Here is a 23,317-nt window from a genome sequence, read left to right on the forward strand (position 1 = left end):
TTCCTTTCGCTAATGTCACACCGACACCGACCGCGGAGCCCCCCCCTGGTCGGGGGCATTCCATCCAGCAAACGGACGGACAGTTGGACAGTAATTACTTTTTAATTGAGCATAATTGAGCGCGGGTGCGGAAGTTTTTGTATTATTTACGAACCGTAATCAACGGCCAATTACCACCGCAGCAGCGTTACGGGGAGGTACAGGTCGTTTCTATGGGGCATGCGACAGCCCCTGAATGGGTCTTTGAATTAGTAGAATCGGCGCATGTACGGAGGGCTCATGGGGACGAGATGGCGAGTGCGGTTTGGGGCTAAGTGCAAAAACGGATCCAATCCGTGTGTCAATCCCCAATGCCTGTCTGCAACTTGTTATGCTGAGCTATGCTTAGAAGCGTCGACCGTCTAATGTTCTTAGTGATGTATCGTTTAAGGTTCAGCTGTAAGTAATGGGATATTTTCAGGGACTTGTGTTCTACTTTACAAAAAAAAACATATCTACAGCATCATCAACGTGGGGCTGAACCTTGATAAGGTGTGGGGCAATGTTTCCTATTATGCCCTTTCCTACATTTTTCCCATCCTTCCATCCATCTATCTTTCTTGCTAAAGCTTCACAGATGACACACACACGAAAAAGGGACAATAGATACTCATACAAAACGCGACAAGCTCATCGTCGAATGCCCAGCGGCTATCGGCACACAGTGATAGATCGACTGGCTGGCTTTTGCCTCTTGTCACCAACTTTCACCCTCTTTCCAACCACTAACCAAAGAGGAAGGGGAGCTATCAATGCTGTAAACTTTTATTAACTCGCTACTCGCAAACCGGAAACGCCGATCGGCCCTCACTGCCACAAAATCGATCCTAATCTTCCTGCAAGGGCCAAAACGAGAAAAAAAGGTAAATTCGCATCCCACCAGCTGAGCACACACCCGGCCCCGATTGACAAACGAGCGAGCGAGCGAGCCAGTGAGTAAGTTTTCCTTTTTGTGTCATTGGCTAGCAGATGGGCCGAGCAGCCGGTGGTTGGATGGAATGAAAAATGAAGCACTTCCTGCAGTGGCGAAAACGAACACGGTCGAGCTGGTACAAAAAGGGTGCAGGATTTAGTTGTTACACTTAACCACAAACGAAAGTTGCTCCTCGTTTGGTTTTGGTGTCCTTTTTGTCTGTTTGTGTTGTGTAGTTGTGGCCTTTGGCATCAAATAAATGCTCCCAATAGGGGTCGGGTTGTCGCGCCACCAAGCGGGACGGGGGAGGGGAGGGAAAGCTTTTCCGTCCATCGTTTCGTCCACCGTTCGAAGATAACTTTTGCTTTCACGACTTTCAAACGCTGGCCACATATTGCAGGTTAATTAAACTTTCCAATTTTCCATCTCCAAACCAGCCATTCTGTCTCGCTCTTTCTCTCTGCTGTGACATGATTGTAGCCGAGTGTTCCAACCAGAAGCTTCCAATCCCGCTCCATCGGCAATCTTTCCAATCAATCTGTTTCCACAGAGCACACTCATATATATCAATCAACGACACAATGGACAAACCGCAACCCACTAACCACAACACCTGTCTCTCTCTCTCTCTCGTTCCGATTTCAGATTACATGGAGTCGATCTGTAAAAATCATTTTCTACAGTTACTTTATAGAAAAATAGATGGTGCTACCCTTCTGTCGAGGAACGAAAGGAACCTAAACTGTGTGGTCACGTTTCAAACGCACTCCATACTGCAGAGATTTATGTTACGTTTCGATATGCTACAACTAGACTGTAATGATCATTTGTATGTATATGACGGTGCACACGCTGTCGGTACGCATAAGGTGAGTGTGAACGTTTTAATGCGAACATGGTTTGCGAAACAGCATCTACTTGGGAAGGTTCAGCAAATCGTCCCTACCCCGAAGCCGCAGCGCCGAACCACTTTGCAAACTTTCCCTTCCAGCACACCCGATTGCCCGTTTTACAAGCAGTTTAAAAAACAATTAGCACAGCTTATCACCATTAGCGTGTGACAGTGGGGGGGCGTGGTGACGCGCCCGGAAGGAGCAAAACCTGTCACTGCTCGCGCGCTAGACAGCGAGCACGACAGCAGGTTTAAATATTATGCCAATCAGCGTGCCATGCTGCCCGGGCCATCCCGCTGGCCGTGTGGGCTAGATCGCCGGCAAAAGATTTGTCCCAAGAATGTGCATAGTTTGCGGAGAGCGGAGCGAAGAATCCATCCGACAAATTATGGACTCCGTTTATCATCCTTTGTTTCTACACCCGCAACCCAAGCAGTCGCCCTCCCGCCCTGAACTTATCTCATTTATTATCTTCCGGGCATGTCCGGGCGTACGTTGCTCTCGCTGGCACTCTCTCTCTCTCACCCGCCATTTTCTCCACCATTAAACGATTAACGCGTTCGGTTCGGTTTAAACTTTTCCCTCTCTCGCACCACCACACCAGGCGGACCTGACCTGTAAGGACACAAAACAATCAGTGGGAGCGTTGTTCACGAAGACGAACTTTCTCACCTTCAAGTACGTGACCGACAACTGGGGCACGGAGACAAACGGTTTCAAGATGGTCATAACATCCGTGAAAGATTCAAGTAGGTTGCATCCACAGCATTTTGTTTTTTGTTTCATCAAAACTTACACTTTTCCCCCCTTTCCATTTGCAGAGCTTAACTGCGCAGACTTCCGGTGCAAGGTGCCCGACTTCTGCATACACCAGGATCTCATGTGCGACGGTGTCAGCCACTGTGCGGACGGATCGGACGAGGCGGTCGGATCGCTCTGCCCCGGCCCGGATCGCTACATCAACACCATCTTCGGCATCGACCTGACGTGGGTCATACTGATCGGCGTCAGCAGTCTGATCGTCTGCGGCTGCATCATCGGCATCACGATCTGCGTGTACGTGCGGAACGCACGCAACACACCGAACCAGCTGAACTCCTCGATACAGTGTAAGTGTGCCCGTTTGCCTTGTGAGCCATTCGTTTGCTATTGCCGATGAGCGCTTCAAATCCTCACCCACGCTCTGAGTGGTCCAAGTCAAGCTTGTTCAGAACCTATTAGATCTATTAACTGTTGGTATCGATCGCTCAGAAACGAAACCCCGCAGCTGAGATCTTCGGGAGTAGCGCGCGCATTATGTAGACTTGATTTTGTAAGCTTACTGTATTTGGAGTATGATGCTTATAGTGAATAGTACCGTAATCTAGAGTGCCTACGTATCTTCCCAGCCATCATCTACGATGGTTCTCCTGTTACCCGTTTGCCTGACTTGCTCCTTCAATTTTTTGTGCGTTTGTGGTGCTAAATTGTATCGCCCGATCATGTAATACAAGTTGTCTCATACTGGTTCTATTTGTTTCTTTTCTTCTTTCTTTCATGTATGGCTCATGCTTGATTTTCGTCATCCGTTTTGATTTCCGTTGTTTGGTAACAATAAACTATACTGCGCCCGATGCAATTAATTGCACCACGCAATAACTCCTCAACGGGGTGGATAAAACTTCACACTGGATGGAAAATGATATAAAACGGTGAATGAAATATGGAACGGTTTAACGCACGAACTAATATGCAGTGAACCAGATGATAGAATCGAATGGTTCATCGAAACATCTTCAAGGAACTCTGCCGCGGGAAACAACAACAATACCTGCTTCGGGAAACTTGCATCACCCTGCGGGACCATTAGGTAATTAACCGTTGTTCCACTGCACTCCAACTATCATCCAGATCCTTCAATTTCTTTACTACCGACACGTGTGGCCTTTGGGTCCGTTTTTGGGGCTACATTTTTGGCTAACCACTCCTTCCTTCACAATGCCCCACTTCCTTGTTCAATTAACTACAAATTCAAACCTCTCTTTTCCCGGTCATTTCATCGACAACTCCCCGGGGAATATTCGCATACGTCGCTCGTTTTGTAGGGTACCTCCGCATTCCACACAAATTGATGGCCAAAGTCCGTCCCATTTGGTGCCTGGCAAATTAAGACAATTAGGTCCGGATTTATCGCAACAAACCTCACAGAAAGACGAGTGGTTTGTCTGATGAGCGTACGACAGACAGCAAGACAGCAATGAATGAATGAATGATACTAAGTGAGCGAACAAGCGAGAACGTACGGACGTGTGCGAGTGTGACAGACAGGTGAGTAGAAAGAGAGAGAGCGAGCGAGCGAGCGAGACGTGAGGAGTATGCGAGCGCAAAGAGATTCAAAACAACAACGGCTACTAATCCGGTTCGAGGTGCTAGTGTAACGAGAGTGTAAACTCGTACATCACCCAACAATTCGAGCAACGTCAAAAGCGATCGATCGTGCGGATGACGTTTGCACAGGGGATACGCAACGCGGGCCACTAGCACCAGCGCCTTCTCTGAAGCTGCTCGACAACGGCTAGTAGCAAGAAGACAGCGTGACACAATGAAATTAAGATGATGAAGAGAAGCCGTATCGAACAGATAGTATGCAACACAACCGAGCGGTACTGCGACGATCGAAGCGTCTTGATTGATCAGCGCAATGTGTACCAGAGCTTGCCGAATGCTTCAACATGTGAACGGCCCACGCACTTAGAACATCACGCTTTTCAAGCCAATTGCCATCTTCAAGAGGTGAAAAGGACAGAGCAGACATTGCCAACGACACCCGCATCGATCGGCTTGCATGGCCCGGCCCTGTTGCATATTACTTGTTCGAGCACGTACGAATATAACGACTACAACACAACGCTACACCACGAACAAACGAAAACTACGAACAAGCAATCAAGCAAAATCTAGTACTGCAAATTTCAACCCAACAATTTCGCAAATTGCAAAACAGAAACCTTAAAATCCGTTTGGAAAGTGGTGGGCGCAGTCAACGAACACCAGCTCCATCACCTCCATCCCACCACCGATCACCGATAATATTAACAGCCGCAAACTACTACTACTACTACTACTACTACCACTAACATCACTAACACCAACAACACCACCACCACCGAAAACACGACTGAATTCGGAGAAAATCGACGCAAAACATCTCTTACAGAACATCATTCATTCAAAGAACGACGCAAACAAAAATCACGCTAATTGGAGAACAAATTTTTCGGCACTATATGAAGTAAGTATACTAACCCAAGAACTTTTTGTTTCTGTTTCGTTTCCGCTTTCTTTGCTTCAACATTCATTCACATTCAATCACATTTGATCGGTGGTAGAGTTTGTTGTTTGTTTTGTTTATTGTAATACCGCTAATCTCTAGTGTTGCCTTCGTTATGGGAAGGTAAGGTACGAACTGCAGTTTAACTAACCTAACAACAAACATGGGTGTTACAACAACTTGAAAGTTAATGCTTCGACTCCATTTCATATTTCTTTTATCGTTTATTCCATTCGTGGTTTCTTATTTTAAAAAATCAAACACTAAAAATGTACCTTTTCTTGCTATTTCTTCTTTTTTTTACACCGATTCGTCTTGCAGGACTGTCTGGTTGGTCATCAAAAACCGCGCAGGGTGTAATATTGAAAAAGGGAGTAAACAGTGTACCCAAACAACAAGCAAACAAGCAACAATGCGAGCAACACGAACAGCACGTTGAAGAGAGCGAAACAACATCAACTGTTTGCAGCAGGAGAGAAACAGAGAGCAACAGCACGAAGAACTGTAGCAATTAATGAAAACAATTATACCACAATTAATGATTATTATGGTAAATATAAAAGAAAAGAAAAACAAACTAAAGAAACCAACACAAAAAAAAAACACGACCGCAGAAGAAATCAATCTTATAATAGCAAAAACAAAACAAAAGAAAAAAAAATATATAGAAATCGGTAGAAAACTAATGGAAAAAGAGTCGAGTAATGTAATAAACCATAGACAGGATTGTAGAGCTAGTGAAGAAGATATTAAACTGAACAAAGCAACAACACGAAACTGGATAAGGAAGGTGGCGCTTGACGAGCAAATTATCCAACTTTTAATGTTAATCGTGTACAGCTCTGCGGAGATGAAAGCTTAGCTTAATAATATTTAATGTAATGTCATAGAAAGCCTCACCGATCTGCTTTGTCTCTCCTTGTCTTTCGGTTTATTTAACTGCGCATACTCTGCGCTTAAGCCGTTTCCTAGTAGGAACAGGAGAGGAAAGGTTGTTTCCATTGTATCTACCTTTGCAACCCAAAGCAGCATGGTATACTCATGCTCTGCGTCAACCCAATTCAAAGGGTGATAAAGTAGTGCAACCTACTTCGGATGTCCGTTCCTGGCTGTTCCTGACTATTCCAAAGATGTTGAATGTAAATTAAAATGTATCATTTGTACCATCAAACGTGGGCCATTCGAAAGGAATCTGTTAGAGCACCGCAGTTGTGTAGAAACCTCTGACCACAGTAGCTAAAATCCCGGGCGAAAAATCCGTAGTGCAAACAGTGGAAAGCCTACCTTTCCACATACCTACATACCTTACCGAAGCAGCAATTCGGTGATTGATTTGTGCGTACAAGATTTATAGCGAAACCTGCTTAAGTATTGTCCATACCGCCAGAAGAAACAGAAACAAAAAACCAGTATCAGGGAAGGTTCGACACCCATGTCTTTTCCACTTGAGTACAGCATTTATCTTCCATTCGATCAGTATTCGCATCTTCACACTTTAGTCCGCGGGCCAACGGCGAGTGCCGAGTGCCGAGAGGTCGTTATTTTAATGCCTAGAGATTGCTATTGCTCTAGAGCGTACTAGTGCGACGACCTGTCTCTGGCAGCATTATTTGTAGGAGAGCAATCATTTTCAGCGGAAAACGCACACTTGACAGGGCCCTGTTGCCGACCACTACCCGATTGTCAAACAGTGACAGATGACTGATACACTAAACAATACGATGGGCACTAGTATAAACATACACACACGTGCAAATATTAGAATATCCTACAGAAGAAGAAGAAAAACAGGGAAATCAGATAATATCGCGAGCTCACTACCATGCGCTTGTGTGGCATGTGGTATAATCACTCACACCGGGAAAAATGTGGGACCGCTTCACAAAACATCATCATGTACTACACTCGGAATCATTCGAGCACTATTTCATGCACTCACTCACACACCCATACCCAAACACCCCCATTTGATTGTAGAATCGTTAAACTTTAATAGCTTTGTGAAATTTATCAATTGAAGAAGGATGGGGGGGAAGGGGAGGTGGCGAGTAGATTAAGCGAGAATACAATACAAATAACAGGTGGCAAAATACAATCACTAGCAAATGCGCTCGTCCCTTTCGGGCGCGACGGTTCTGCTTTCACTTCAATTTTTGGCAAAGGTGGACATCCCCTCCCTCCCCCCATTCACCTGCCCGCTAAAAAGGCCGTGCTCATAACTCAGCTTCTCCCCCCCGTCACCCCATTTTGTCCTGTTCCCCCGAAGGCTGAGCCAAGGGGGGTCAAGGTTGGATCGCAAAGTTTGCCGTTTTTAGAATTTTTACACACGAAATGCAATCGGCAGCGGCTCATCGACCCATTGAAAGTAACAGGTCCTGCATTGGATTTAGTCCTCCACCTTTTCTCGACCTCCATCTCACAAACGCGCTGGGGACTGATTGACCCACTAACACACACGTTTTGATCTGGGGTTTTTTTGTTTCGCAATCGCTTGCAGTCGCTTTCTAAGGCTATAGAGAGACCCATTATCACAGGTAATGCAGCACTCACACCGCAACTAGAACAATAACGCAAAGTAACGCTACATACTTATTAGATATAGAGAGAAAGAGGGAGAGAGAGAGAGAGCGCGCGCGATAGTAATGGAGAGGTGATGAACGAAGGACAAGTGCACAGGATGTACTAAGGAGTGCTACGTATCCTGGAGTGCGCATACATCGGAAAGCATACTTTTAGCCATAACGGTAGACAAGAAACGTAAAACAATTAAACTAAACAGTAGGAAACCTCTCATCGATTAATAGGACAAAGAAATGAACCTTTCCCTTTTTCCCTTCGATCCCCCCATTTCCTTTTCCTGTCAACTGAAAAAGTTTGTGATTGACCATGGAACGTGTGTGGAAGTAGTTTTATCTCCCTTGTCAAAGGCTCTTTTTCAGACCCTGCAAGAGCTCTTTTGGTTGCTCAAATCCCAATAGCTGACCCTGACATTGCCGGGGAGCTCGATCTCTGGTCTGGTGATGCGGATCTTTCACTTGTTTACTTTCGTATGGATGTACCATGTGTGTATGACGAATGTAAGAATACTGTGCATGTTCTGTGTGTGTGTGTACGTGACTGTATGTGTACAGAGTGTGTACTTGAAAGATGTGAGCTTTACGTTCCATATACGCAATCACCTGCGCAACACTCACATCGGGCATAGGAAAAACATAAGTTATGGCGTCACTATAGATGAGCATCGATGTTTTAGATATGTATCTGTCCAGTAAAGCGTCCTGCAAGCAAGATGAATGTCAATGTGCTCTCGAAAGGATGTCGGGTGCCACTGAGGACAAAACTGGGCGAAGGCTATAGCACCAGCTCCTAGTTAATCTGTTTAGAAATCCTGTGTTGCAAATGTCCGCACAACCACGTCCTACTTCTTTCTTTCTGTCCAACTACCAGCTATGTTTAGTCTGTTGAAACGAGGAACCAAATTCGAAACCCCTAACTCAATACCAACTTCTGAAACACACGCAACAAACACACGCAAACACACACTCTCCTACGGAATACGATCTTATATTGCTAACGATCCATCAATTCTCTGAGACAATAGTTAATCTTTAAACGCTAACAAAACAAAAGGAAAGTATTATCTGATCGTGAAATAAACCTTTTTGACAACATTGATGAAGTTGGCTGATTGTGCTGACAACGAGAAGATGTATCAAAATTACTCTACACAACAGCATGTTTGTACATGCAACACCATTGTAAAACCAAATTGTTTCCCTAGCGCCACCGAAATGAAACAACAAAAAAAGTCCGAGGAAAATATATAAAGCTCCAAGCTATGTTTTACAAACGATAGAAAAGAGAACAACATTCAAAAGTGGAAAACAACACACAAGAAAACATACTAAATACACAAACAAACAGTTCACAATTTCAGGCAATGGCATAGAGGAAAGAAAGCAAACTCAAAGAAGAAACCTTAAACTAAACGAACCAACACACAAAACTCGACTATATCACCCATTTATTCCCACATATCGGAACACAAGATTACAGGACGTATTAAACAAAAGGCGAAAAGAGAGAAGCGAGAAGGAAACTAAACCATCAACGTCAACGTATATATATATCAATAGCAGGAGAGTGCATCAACTGGATATCATTCACGGTCGACATATCCAAATGTCACTTGGAACAAAAAATAGAAAAAAAAGAAAAACATTTACTAAACCAAGCGATACACGCTTAGAGTGTTAAAGGTATGCGCCATTGAGTTTTGGGTTCTGTTGAATCAAGTTTATAACAAAACGCATTTTCAAAATGCTCTTTCGTCAACTTTTAACTGACTTCTTGGGTATTGATTTTGGCTGGAAGAGTTAGATTTGGTTTAAACTTTCTATTCATTTATTGTTGAATTAAAAAAAGATCAATATATTGGAGGAAGAGCGTTCATATTAGCAAACACAATCTCACACAAACTGACACACACACGACACTCCGATTGTACATAATTTTATACAACTCCAACGATACATATGATTAAATCTAACTATATATATACATACTAACATAGATACCTATATCAAAATAGAGAAATTATCAGATTCATACGTTAGGTCCATTGGAGGCGCGGAAAAATCGAACTCATCGCATTCATTCCTATTACACGTGATGTATGATTTCATTGACTCGTGGCGAGAGGAATAGAAGAAATTAATACAGAACAGAACACTCTAGAGCGTTCGTGAAACTACGTTAAAACCACACCTAGTCCTGAATGAGTCAGCGATTTAGCAGAAACTCCACTCCAGTTTCAAAACAAAAATCGATCATATTGAAGTACTGGGAAACGAGCATTTAAAAACACACGAAATTACGTCTTAACCGGAGAAATATACAATCAGAAAGAGGAAAACCTCTCCCCTCCCAATTAACAAACAACAATTAATAGTAAAAAAAAATAAACACAGCACCGTCATCAGTAGAAAAACTTACCAAATTGCCAAGTATTTGAAATGGACAGCCCCATACACACTCACACAACCTGGAAGTAATCGACAAGTAATCGACATCAACCCAATGGCATGGCGGCAAAACGCTCTATTGTAACTCTATCGAAATAAACCATCTGTAACATTTGTCCGTGTGTGTGTGTGTGCGTGTGAGTGTATGGTAATTAAACAATGGAAACGATTTAACAGACAAGGCAAGACACGAGAGCAGGACAAACGCGAGGCAAACCAAAACCCAAGGAGCGTAAGGAAATAGTATATTTTATCGAGCATGCAAGCATTCGAGCGCGCTAGCAGGAAAGTCGCACAGAGCGCGCACCAACGCAGCTAAAATTATTGGAAGCAGTGGTTCTGCCAGCAGAACAGGCTGGCGCTGGCGGTTGGCCAATTATACAGGACGCGAAACGGACAAACTAAATGTGACGAGGAAACCATAGATAACCTGAAACGGACGCAAGCAAAGAGTTTGGGAAAGGCGAACAGCGCAGGATAGGTTCCACGAGGGATGGGGAAAGGTAGTGCAGTTCAGCGAGCTACCGTAGCATGTAAGCCTATAGAGCAATTTTCGAAATTGATACGAGAGACAGAGAGAGAGGGAGAGAGCGAGAAACGGAGAAACAGAGAGTCGAGAAGAGACCAGAAAAGACGGAACGAAACCAATGAACGGCAAAAAAACGGAAAAATAAATATTGACATATAAAGCGAATGGAGTGCTTTTCTTGGATCTTTATATCATTTTGATGACAATGAAAATAAAACTGTTATTACTTGCAGATACTAACAACAGGAACAGTTACAGCATAACACATGGCGCATCTTCTCTTGTTTGTGTACTTAACCGCCGGATTCTAAATTCACCATGAATTTGAATTTGAAACATTTCGCTGTGAAATATTTCGTCACCGTTCATCGGTCGCGTGGACTCTACTGCACAACATTACATGACAGGGCGTTTGACAGCAATTCCATTGTCAGTGTTGGTAACAAGAAGAACAAAAAGATCCCGAATCTTTGCGACGTGTTGTTCGATTGGAGTGCGTTGAATTTATCGTAGAAAAATCGACCGCACAATGCAAGGACCGGCCGTTTTCATCGATGCCGAGATCGACGATCAGGTAGGGCAGCCGGGAATTATGCAGACCAGTGCACAGACGGAGCGGCAGCACGGATTGTCGCTACCATACTGTTGTCGGCGGCCGACGATTGAGGTTATGTTTTGCTCTGCGTTTTAGGCACAGGAGCTGCGCCAGTTCCTGAAGGGCCTGGGCGCCGAAATCAGCGAGGAAAAGTCTACCAAGGGCATCGAGGATGATCTGCACAAGATCATCGGTGTGTGCGACGTCTGCTTCAAGGACAACACGCACTCGCCGGAAGAGATCGATGCCGTGCTGAACAGCATCGTTTCCATCATCGTGTCGATTCCGCTGGAGCGCGGCGAGAACCTGATTCTATCGTTCTGCGACAAGATGACGAAAGCCAAGGAGACCAGCCTGGCGCGCGTCTGCCTGCAGTCGTAAGTGTTGACGAGAAAGTTGCTTCAGTGCTGGAATAGTTGACCAATTCCCTTCCCGAATCGAATGTTTTCAGTTTGTGGCGGCTGTTCAGCAATCTGGAGGTGACTTCTCCGCTCCGGTACCACGTCTACTATCACCTGGTGCAGGTAGCCAAGCAGGTCAACCAGGTGAAGGAGGTGTTCACCGGCGTGGAGCAGCTGAAAGCACAGTTCGCCCAGTGCCCGCCGTCCAACGAGCAAATGCAAAAGCTGTACCGTCTGCTGCACGATGTGCTGAAGGATTCGAACAGTGAGCTAGCGTCGAAGGTGATGATCGAGCTACTCGGTACGTACACCTCCGAGAATGCGTCGTACGCTCGGGAGGATGCCATGAAATGTATCGTGACGGCGCTGGCCGATCCCAACACTTTCCTGCTCGACCCGCTGCTCTCCCTGAAGCCGGTCCGATTTCTGGAGGGTGAGCTCATTCACGATCTGCTGTCCGTGTTCGTTTCGGAAAAGCTGCCAAGCTATCTGAAGTTTTACAAAAACCACAAGGAGTTTGTTAACTCGCAAGGTAAGCGCCACGAATGCAAATCATCTTGCTTCAAATGTAATCGTGTAAATTCCACCGTCCCCCTCAATCCGTAGGTCTGAACCACGAACAGAACATCAAGAAGATGCGCTTGCTGTCGTTCATGCAGCTGGCGGAGAGCAATTCCGAGATGACTTTCCAGCAGCTGCAGGACGAGCTGCAGATTAAGGAGGAAGAGGTGGAGCCGTTCATTATCGAGGTCCTGAAGACGAAGCTTGTCCGCGCCCGGATGGATCAGCGGGCCCGCAAGGTTCACATTTCCAGCACAATGCACCGAACGTTCGGTCGGCCCCAGTGGCAGCAGCTGCGCGATCTGCTGCTCTCGTGGAAAAGCAATCTTACCCTCGTGCAGGAAAACATCAACACCGTCTCTGCCGCTCAGATGGAGCTGGCCCAGCGTCAGTGATTGTGTTGCGAGCGCGCGTGTGTTTGTATGTCGTGAACGAATTGGCACGGTTTCCGATTTAACACGATTTGCCTGGTGCGTGGGTGGATTCAGCTAGACCATAAACTCAATAGAGACGTAAATTCCGAATCGTATTAAGAAGCAAACAGAAAGTGTACGCCGTCTGGGAGGAGCAGAACAAGGATTACACGCAAGTGTGTTGACGTTGAGTGTGAGACCACCCGAAGGGGAGGAAGCGGAAGATTTTACATCTTTCTGTAGCAGTGTATCCCCGGTGGGAAAGGTTATCATTCATCGAGTATCGTTCATTAATTTCGAATTTCCATCATAGTAAAGAGTGAAACATCCGGTAACGAACACCAGCCGACGATAAAATAAACTCTTTCACATTATGAACGAAGGCTGGCTTGTGTATTAGTTTGATTTTGTGATCCGAAAATAAGCAAAATATCTTCGAGTCTTCGCAAGCTACAAAGTCGATTCACATCGACGACATCCATCCCCTCTTGAAGGATTCACGCAAATTTATACATTGAGCTAATCGAGAAATGTACTTCATACAAATCAATTACGGTTTTCTAATCATTACTTTGTTAGTTATCAGCAGAATTAGCATCCTCCACTTACCACAACTGTAACCAGGACCACAAAATCGAAAGGATAACGTTTCGCCGCTCGAAGCCGCCACACGAAGGAAGAACTCAACCGTACACAATAAACACGCCAAAGTAGCAAAACTGTCAAACACAACACAGCCGTTTCACAAAAAAAAAAAACAAATCGTGCGGGAGGAAATTAGATACAAAGGTGTACAAAACCGTGCTGAAACGCATTTGTTAGCCGTGTCGGATTATGTAAAAATATAAACTAAAGAACGCGATAAAACCGAAACAGCCGATCATTGGCCATTGAAGCAAAGCTGCAAAGATTGTACGCCGTTTTGATTTGCCCCCCTCCCCACCGTTCAAAAGTGTCATAACCTCACCCGAAGAGGATAAAGAACACGGCGCAAAGAAGCGCACAGCGCACAGGGAAAAGAGACAGAGAGGTAGCGAGAGTGCGTAAGAGAACAATAGACCGACATTGCATTGCGTTGCTTTGTAGTAAAAAAGCGCAGCAGCTTCTTCTGCCCTCCTTCTGCTCTCACACACGACCACTGGGCACCGTTTCAGAGCCGTCCTTTCCTCCTCATCCGCCAGCCGTGTGGAAGATTCTGCCGGAAAAGGAAACGCAGGCTGGAAGCAGCATCGCCACACAAAGCAGCAGATCGTTTGCACCGTAATCCCCGCCCCGCCAACGCCGTTCACTACTGCGCTTCCCCATCCGCCGTATATCGGTCGCGCCTGTCCTGTCGCCTGTTTTCGATCCGTTCGATCGAGTTCGTAAAGGCCGGGCTACATTGATCGTACTCGCAAACGTAATTTTGATTATCACTAGCGCACCTGGCGGCGGCTGACCGAAGCATTTTTCCAAACAATTTGGAGCCGCTTCAGAAAATATGTTATTTTTCCATGTTTTTTACCTTAGCTGGACTGGAAAAGCTTTGTAATTGATAGATGAATATGTTGTGCAAGTATTTCAGCCGTTTTCGCATCAAAAAACGGTGAAAAAACAACTTAAATTTGAGATCCGGCAAGACCATTCCCTCGATGACCAAAAAAAGCTTCCACCAGCCGCCGCCAGGTGCGCTAGTGAAAATCGAAATTACACTCAGGAGTACGATCAATGTAGCCCGGCCTTAAGAGTAAGAGCGTAAGGAAGAGGCTTCTTTTAAAAACAACAAACCAAACCATCTCCATTGTACGTGCGCGAGTGTGTTCGTTTGTGTGTGTGCGTGCAGTTTTGTGTGTGTGTATATCGCGTACAGCTCCCTTCATTCTCGAAACCCTTCGAGCCGCGCGCTGTGACGAGATTAGAGGTGTTGTTCAGTCGGTTCAGTGCGGCCCAGAGAGTTTGCCAGAGTTAGCGTCAGCATCGTCGGTTCTGGTTGTGGTTCGTTTCGAGCCTTTCGATAGCTGGAAGCATCCGGTGGTGGAGCTTGCGGTGGAACCGAGTGGCAAAAAGCGAAACCAATCCCCCGCAACCCCGCAACAAACGTATCGAACCACCAGCACACCAACACTAGCAAAGACCCCGTAGTGTGCTTCATTAGTGTGTGTGTGTGTGTACGTGCGTGTTTCTGTGTTCCCCCGCCCGGTTTTCGCACGGACAGTTCAGTCAGATCCGGACGGAGAGAGTGAGAGGTTGATCCCCATCCAAATCGGCTGCTGGGTCGCGGTCGGAGTCGGAGTGAAAATGTTTAGCTGCCCTTGCCTGAACGTGTCGATAGTCGTAAACGATGAAAACACCGCGGCCGTCATTAGCACCAACCACACCGCCGCCGTCGATCCCGGGCCAGTGACGCTGAGGAATGAGCCGAATGGTCTGCCGCGGCCATCGCCAACCGTGATTGCCGCACTGGCGGAAGGAAAATCACGCGAGCTGGTCGGCTTCTTCCAGGAGGTAAGGATATGGAGGAAGGGTACAATAGGATTAATCATTTTGTTTTTGTCATTGGCTTCATCGATTCCATTTTCCTTTTCCCCATACGCTCACAGTGGTGTGAAAACGTTTTCCCCCAAACACAGCAGCAGCAAGCCATGACATGCCGGCCGGTGTAATTATGTGCATAAAATAACGTTTACCCTTTGTTTGCACTTTAATCATCTTTTCAACTAACTCATTTTAAGCATTCTTTGTTGCAATCTCAGTGGAAGCTACGCACGCGACGGGAGAAAATGTTTGGAAAATGCACACGGTTGTTTGTTTATTGCGTCGCAAGCGTTAGAAAACGTCACACACAAACGCGAAAAGCGTCTCCCTCGGCAGTGTATGTGTCCTGTTTTCCCCCGTTTTCGTCCTGCCGATCGGTGCAGCGCTCAAAATCGATTTTGGCTCAAAACGCTCCAATCTCTTCGCCGTTCAAATGTGTCTCCTTTGTTTGTTTTGCTTGTTTTGGGACAGAGCGCGTGCACCAACCGCTGGAAGGGGGTGTGGAGTGAGGGCTGCGCACCTGGGCAGCTTCTGGACCATTCTGCATTTACATTCACGGAAGATCTGTAGTGCGCGTCATCAAAGCAAGCGAGCAAGCAAAAGAGCCAAGTTGGGGGGCGCAGTACGAGAATGTTTAGCCCGCGGGTTTGATGTTGAAATTGAAATAGAAAACAATTCCCCTAATCGCAGCGCACACCGCAGTGTGTCTCTAAATTGGACGTGCATTTGCTGTGTACACAGATTTTTTTTCATTGAGCTTCGCAATCTTATCCTCTCCTTGTCCACAGCTCCTCCCCTCCATTGTACCGTTGTGTTCCGGTGTTTGGGATGAGGCCTGTTGAATAAACATTGCGATCACGACGACACAAGCTCCTCATCTTCGCTTTCAATCGCGATAGGCCGGCAAAAAGGAGGAAGAAAAAGAAAACGCTCACACACACATCCCCTAACCGCTTAATCGGAAGGCCATTGCCGGCAAGAAAGGGTATATGGGCTCCTCCATACAATGCAACTCCCTACAGGCCGAGCAACAAACGGAAAGTAATGCTCAAAATGCTGAATGCAAAGCAAATAATCACTTTCCCTGTCGCTACTCTTTAACCGTATCGACTCGCGGAACAACCCGCGGGGAACTGCGTTATCAGTATGGGGTAGAGCAAACCACCACCACCACCTCCACCATCGCCGTCACCCTAAATCGAGAGTTATTTAGTGTGGCGTGTGTGCTGAAACGATTAGGAATGCCGGTAGAACACACTGCGTGACGTTGACGGCGAAGTAAAAGGGAAGAGCTCGGGTTACGTTTTGCGTTATGGATATACCAGATGCACCTCAGGTGTGTGTGTGTCTCATGATGCAAAGCCAATGCTTGGGCGTCAAAGGAATGACTGATGGAGGACATTCCCGTCGATACGTGTTACTACTAATCACGCTACTTTTTCCAATATTTTGTAGCAATCAAGCCGGAACTGACAAAGAAAGCTAATAAAGGGCAATAATGCTTGTTCGATTATCAGTCATCAACATTTGATAAGCAATCGTACTGCTGCTGCTGCTGCTGCTGCTTCGGTATCGCTCGGCCCAAAAATCATCTGTTTGTAGATACGGGTTGTTGTGCGTTGCAAGATCGAACAACGAGTAGCATCGAATGCATTTTTCCTGTTTTCCATGCGTGATTCCATCATGTAGTGTTTAAGGAAAACAGCAACGACGTCATGCATGGTTTATGCCGGCCGGCATTTTGCTTCCATTTGCTTCCTTGCCACAACATCCTCCACCGCTCCTCACATTGGCTGTTAATTGTGATAATGCATAATTGACTCAACTGGTGGGGGGGGATTATCATTTCTTGCGAGCGAGCTGCGGCTGAGTTGCTGCTGCTCTGCGCGTACGTACTATTGAGCGAAATCGATTAGCCAGCAGCAGCCAGCGAGAGTTGAAGAAACTCTTTCGTTGGCCGCGCGGCACTCCATTTGCTTTTCGGTTTATAGAAGCCGACGCGCGCAATATTTAATTAATAATAGAAATAATTCTTTACTGTGGGTGGAAAAAGGGGAAAGGTCGTTGAAAAGGGCACCAACAATAATTGCCCACTGACTTGCTCTACACCGGATTGTTGGTGGAGTGAGCAGGGCCGCCCTCCAATGGAGCAAATGGTTCAGCTTTGCTTTGCTTTCTTGCATTTAATCGTCCAATGGCACACAGTACCCAGACCTACGGGCACAGCGAGGGTTTGCGTCCACGCACACGGGCACACGCCATACACACGCACACACTCCCGACTGTTTGTGTGCGCACTCCAACATACGCGCAGGCTGGTTGGTTGGTGCTGCTGCTGCTGCGTGCATTGAACGGGCGCAACAACCGTGTGCCATCCACTTATCGCACGTCGGTTTTCATCTTGAACGGCGCGTCGAATAACAACAACAACAGCAGAAAAAAGGCCCTGTAAGAAAACACGGTCTCCACAGAGAAGAACGCACACAGTTCGTGTGTTCGCTTTTGCGTCCGCTTGTGTCCGTGTTGGTGTTTGGGCCACAGGGCGGCGAAAGATGGAAGTGTTCGCTTCTTTCCACACTCCGTCGCCCAGATCTGGTCGGTTTTATTCTTCTTCTTCTCATTTTTTTAGGGTGCTGCAGCAAGTGGCAAGACACACACACACGCAGACACAGACACCAGCGCGTCCAAAAGGGGTTTTCTTTCCTATTAAAGGTTGGAGAGGGGTTTTTTTAGGTCGATTTCTTTCGCTGCACTTTTCGCCGCTCTTTGTCGTGTGCTCTTCCCCCCTGTGTGTGCCCTTCCCTGCTTTTACAACAGAATATGACCTTTTGATCTATTCGATAATGAAAGTGCTTGCACGGGAAGATGAAACGACGCTGGTTTATATTGCACACGGCAAAGATAGTTCTAAACAAGCTGATGGAACAGGCCACGCTGCTTGTGCCGGTTTTTTACTTTACTTAAAGACAATTTATGAAGAATTAAAACAAAAATAATACACCCTCAGCTTGGAGTGGAGAGCAACGGGAATATGAAATTAATTTATTTTTGTCTTTTCTTGGCTCTCTCTCTCTTCATTTTCTGTCGAGCGTGCACAACTTCCATCGCAAAAACCTTACCATTAGGGCCCCGTGCCGGTATATAATATCGCTTTGTTTGGTGCGCGCTGTAATACTAAACCTCCCCCTCCCTCCCCTTTTCATCATCCCACCCACAACCCGCCCCAGAAACGAGCAACGCAAATGCATACGGAAATCAACATACACACCAAATAATAAGCAAAAAAAGAGCAGCAAACTCTCCCATCCAATATATAAACAGATACACACACATGCACGAAAAGGTAGGGCAAGGGGTGGCCAGAAGGTGGCCGTAACAGAAATATACACACACATAGCTCTCGCCCCACCACCACAGGGCCGGTCTCGGAACGCGCAAACGTGCGCACCGAGGGAACGAAAATATAATCGCGGGGCGAATATGACGCGCTCTCGTCTGTTTTTGGCTCGTTCCGCGTGTGGGAGAATTCGTGGTGGGGGGGGGGGCAGGAAGAAGAGTGCCGTTGGAGGGGAGAAAGAAGGGAAGTGACTTAAGTTCCCCCGGCACATCAGCTGAGCGTAAAAGGGATGATAGGTTGCTTTAGTTGGTTTTTGTTTGTCTTTTTTCGTATTAAATGGCAGAGCGAAAGCGAGAGAGAGAGGGAGAACAGCGGCTGCCTAGCGAGCAAATTTGCAACAAAAACTCATGAATAAAATCGATTAGTATTATTTTAGAGCATAAAGTTATTAAAATAGAATAAAATATGACACTATCATATAATGACTTCTCGAAATTCCCTTTTCGCTGTAGGTTGTTGGACCGTTCCAGGATGCAAGTGTGACCATGCAGCTGATGATGATGCTGAAGACAATCCCGTGCGACGAGTGGAGCGTCTGTAAATGCCTAAACTGTGGCTGTGTTGCCTTTGCACGGGCTGCCTCCAACCCGGCCAACATCCTCATCAATGGGACACTATCGGTAAGTGGTCCCCCCTTGTCACTCCACCTACATTCCCCCGCCTAATGCACTACTCTCCTTGCCATCTTTCCAGGTAACGCCGGAGGAAATCAGTCGACGAAAAGCGCAGGAAAACTACTCGCCCGCGTACAGGATCGTGCTGGACGTGCGTGCGGCCGATTTCCGGGGCTTCTATCGGAAGGATCAGTACCGCAGCCTGTTCACCGCCGCGGCCAACACGCTCGACAGTACGAACGATCGCAATGAGCTGCTCGAGTCGCTGCGCGCGTTCATGCGCGCAGAAACGCAGCAAGCGAACGAGCGCATCGCCCGCTTCACGCAGGAGATGAACGAGCAGCTGAGCAACGTGCGCGATCGGGCCGAGCAGGACTACCTGTTCCTGGCGCAAACCTTCGTACCTGAACTAGTAGATAGCAAAAGTGGCGCCGGCGAGCAGCAGCGCTCACCGTCCGCCGCCACCAGCCCGACGGTGGAAAAGTCGCTCCAGCCGCTGCTAACGAGCTTAGGCACACCGACGGGAGGTGTTGCTACTGGGGCGGCAGCGGCGGCCGGTGTTGCCGGCAGTCAGATGGAAACGCCGCCCCCGACCCCGGAGAGTATGCCGATGTCGACCGGCAACAGTCCGCCGTCGATCGTGAACGGTAACGGGACGAGCTCGGCGGGCCAGCCGGAAGCGAACGGTGGTGGCTTCAAGCTGGTGGGCGCTGCCGGCAATCAGCGACCAATGTCGCTTAGCAACAGTGCCGCCAACTCGATCAACAACAACAATACTGCAAACAGCAACCAAGGTGCCATTAGCAAACCACCAACTCAGCAGCAGCAGCAGCAGCAACATTCCATGAGTACAAATCTCTTTGCCAATCAGGGCAGCGCCCTGGGGACGGTCGGGTCCGTACCCGGGCTGGCCGGCAGCGTCGGCAACCTAACCGGGGGCGCTGCACATAGATATAATAGCAACAGCGTCAACCATCAACGCTCCCAGCCGATGATGTTCGACTCGGACTGTCTGTTCGACATTGATGGCATGGAGAATGACAAGACGCCACCGCCGGATGATATTTCCGACGAGGAAGAATGTGATTATAATGGTAAGTGTGCGGGGCCTTTTCCATTTTACGAGAGTGCGGACAACAATTTAGCTCTTTTTCGCTCCATTCCACAGATACATCCGACAATAATAATCGGTCGGAAGGCGGCATGTTCATACCGCGCCATCAGTACGGACGGCAGAGCAGCTCGATTGCGAAAAGTCTTCCGATTTCGATGCCGAAAATGATGACCCCGTTCCGTGCGAACGAAGATGATCTCGATGAGGTAAGGAGTTGTATGGTAGTGTTGTTCCAACTGAAATACTAATCATTTCGTGTTGTGTCACCCTTTTTTCCAGATGGTTGAAGATGCAGTCGACATTGCGGCCAGCATCAAGGCCATCGCCAAAAGCGTCCATGGCGAGGCGGTGTTTGGCGATTTACCACGCCGTCAAATCCAAAAGTTCACCTCCCAAATATGAGTGTGAAGAGCGGAAGAAGAAGGGGAGGATCTCATCTTCTCATACATTTTTTTTTCGATTGGCTCTTTCTCTGATGATGCAGGTAGAGTGGGGGGAAACATTCACACACACACCAATGGGTCGACAACCTACAGAGACAGACAGCGTTAGGTGGACAAAGGATACGTTACGATCCGGATCGTGTGGTGATATGTTGTCATCGTCATCTCCGTGTGTGAGTGTGAGTTGGTATGTGTACGCCGCGGGCTGCCGAAGCCCGTCGTTTTTTCCCCTTGTCCGGAAGTCATTTGTCATCAATTTACTATATTTTGGCATCGTTCTTTGCTAATTCGTGTATTTTTTTAAGTTTTAAGATTTAAAAAGTATAAAATTTTAATGCGTTTGTTTGTGTTATCGGTGACCAAACGGGGACGGTACACAGCAAGGATAAGAACCCCGCGTGGAGATGCGTTTGTGTGTGTGCGTGTGTGTTTGTGTGCTTTAGTGTTTGGAAAACGATCCCTCCCACCAACACACTCACTCGGGAGGGAAATATTTTCTTTTACTTCTAAATTTAGTCACTCTTATTTTCATCCCGCTCTGTTTCCTTGTTGGCTAAATGAGAGGTAACACTTTTCATGCCTCACGCCCACCACTCCCCCAAAACCACGAACTCAAATGTACGAGTTTGATCTATTTTTGAATATCTTCACACAACCATCCACACACACACACACACACACACACACACACACACATACACACTCTCGCGGCCAATCGGGGATGGATTAACCATGTTTCACTTGAAATAATCATGTGATTTCGAATTTCCACCAGTAGAAGAAGCAACAGAACAGTGATTGTGGAGCAGAACTTTGGTTTGAATGTTGGCTTACGAATATAGAGATCGCATTGCGGGAAGAAGGATCCCTCAACACCCTTCCAACGCTTCGGTTTAGTTCAACGTCATGCATCCATGTCACCACTACCGTATAAAGTGACTTTCCGGTTAATTTTTAACTCGTTACAATATTAGTGTTTACGGCAAAGCGAGAGCAGAGCAATGTGAAGGAATAAGAGAACGGAAAGCAGAGAATGTGATTAATTTGGGAATGGATTCAGCCGCGGCAAGCGATAGATAGTAGTGTAGGCAGAGTCAACAGAAGCAACCAATTAGCGAGTAAGAATAAGAAAGCATGTTACAATCACGAGAGATCATGCGGAGGGGGGGAAATATCGTTACGACAGTAGCACACGAACCAAGCGGAAGGCAACCCAGCGGAAAACTGTCGAAGTAAAGTGACGGTCGCTGTTGCAATGTTTTGTTTTGGGGGAGAATGTCGTTTCCTGCATAATGTTAATCTCTCTCCCTTCACTCTCTCAATCGTGAATGCTGTGGCTTGCGGAACCGGAAGCCGCCGGATCTACGGCGTGGAGATGCCGCCCTGGCGAGCACACACCATCCTCAACGCATCTCCCTCTCCCATGTTGCCATGTTTTCAAGTACAATAACGCGCATCCAATGTTATATTAATCCCTACAACCTGTGGGTCCAGTTTGTTTGATTAAAAACGCTACTCTTATATAATAAATCGTCGATTTTATACACGAGCAAAGAAGCACCATCCTATCATCACCACCCTGCTCCTCCTTCCCTCTTACTCTGTTTTGCGGGGTGAGATGGCGTAGGATGGCGAGTTTTGAGCCCTTTTCCCGGTCGGTTCGGTTGTTTCGTACAGGACCTACGTACACTTATATACACACAAATAGACAGAATACCTCGTTCGTTCGTTCGTTCGTTCGTTCACTCCGAATCAAAACAGACAATGGGAAACTTCCCTACATTTCGCCCATTAACCGTGTCCACCCCGAAACAGACCCAACAGTGGATGTACCACGTTTCCTCTAAAACTAAACTACCTCCAAACAACAACGCTCGTTTTGTTGTATTGTTCAATTTGATCCGTTTCCAACTTCCGTTGAGATGATGATGGGTTTTTTTTAAATAACTTCTCTTCAAGGGTTTTCCAGGAGTTATCATAGCTGTGGGACACTTTATTGACTCTTTCTTACATGAAATTAACTGATTGTAATGGGAATTGGACTCTCTAGCACCCTTGTTGGACAAATCCAATAGGAATTTCCAATGAGCCTGTCGATAGAGTCCAATTTCCAGCGTATGAAGTTCACATCCAATCAGAAAGAGTCAAGGAAGTGTCCTACAACTATGAGAACTCCTGGAAAACCCTGTAAGTGGATATGATGGACTTACAAAGAACGTTATCAATCAGTAATGGCAGAGAGCACCGGATCGCCGGCCGAGAAACAATCGTCCAAAGCAAACGGGGTACAACAGCTAATCAGAGTGTTTCATTATCACGCTGTCGAACTTGTGGGAAGATTTTAGGAATCCTCTTTGGGGTGGGGGATGATGTTTTCCCAAAAAAAGGAAACAGAATGGAGAGAATAGTAGACCGGATCCAACGATTATTCACGCATACCTAGTAACGTGTTATGTTATATACGCCCTACCTATATATTAAACGAAAAGCAACAAAGTGGAAAGAGCAAACGTTTTAAGATGCATAATAATTTTTTTCTGCGAAAAACTAAATCCGC

General features: G+C 46.6%; 3 protein-coding genes across 9 annotated transcripts in view; all 3 read left to right on the forward strand.

Annotated features, from left to right (window-relative positions):
- Positions 1-10,873, forward strand: part of LOC120904845 — a 57,762-nt gene extending 46,889 nt beyond the window's left edge. For 5 of the 7 annotated variants that reach the window (XM_040315264.1, XM_040315261.1, XM_040315260.1 and 2 more), the window contains exons 3-7: positions 1,598-1,821; positions 2,450-2,594; positions 2,667-2,954; positions 3,581-3,694; positions 5,477-10,873. In XM_040315264.1, the coding sequence (XP_040171198.1) occupies positions 1,598-1,821; positions 2,450-2,594; positions 2,667-2,954; positions 3,581-3,694; positions 5,477-5,670 (965 nt within the window). In that variant the 3' untranslated portion in view covers positions 5,671-10,873. Of the gene's footprint in view, positions 1-1,597; positions 1,822-2,449; positions 2,595-2,666; positions 2,955-3,580; positions 3,695-3,929; positions 5,117-5,476 lie in introns of all 7 variants that reach the window. The other 2 variants (XR_005739829.1, XR_005739830.1) reach the window with 2 other exon arrangements.
- Positions 10,874-11,135: 262 nt separating this feature from the next.
- On the forward strand, positions 11,136-13,061 carry LOC120903325 (eukaryotic translation initiation factor 3 subunit M). The gene is made up of 4 exons (XM_040312696.1): positions 11,136-11,282; positions 11,400-11,680; positions 11,755-12,236; positions 12,311-13,061. The coding sequence occupies exons 1-4, from the start codon at positions 11,238-11,240 to the stop codon at positions 12,658-12,660; spliced, it is 1,158 nt and encodes a 385-aa protein (XP_040168630.1). The 5' UTR covers positions 11,136-11,237; the 3' UTR covers positions 12,661-13,061.
- Positions 13,062-14,399: 1,338 nt separating this feature from the next.
- On the forward strand, positions 14,400-23,312 carry LOC120900298. The gene is made up of 5 exons (XM_040307100.1): positions 14,400-15,162; positions 19,042-19,209; positions 19,283-20,297; positions 20,372-20,523; positions 20,597-23,312. Exons 1-5 carry the CDS (start codon positions 14,956-14,958, stop codon positions 20,717-20,719), a joined length of 1,665 nt encoding a protein of 554 aa, XP_040163034.1. The 5' UTR covers positions 14,400-14,955; the 3' UTR covers positions 20,720-23,312.
- Positions 23,313-23,317: the final 5 nt, after the last annotated feature.

This window comes from Anopheles arabiensis, chromosome 3, assembly GCF_016920715.1.
Source record: "Anopheles arabiensis isolate DONGOLA chromosome 3, AaraD3, whole genome shotgun sequence".
NCBI lineage: Eukaryota > Metazoa > Arthropoda > Insecta > Diptera > Culicidae > Anopheles > Anopheles arabiensis.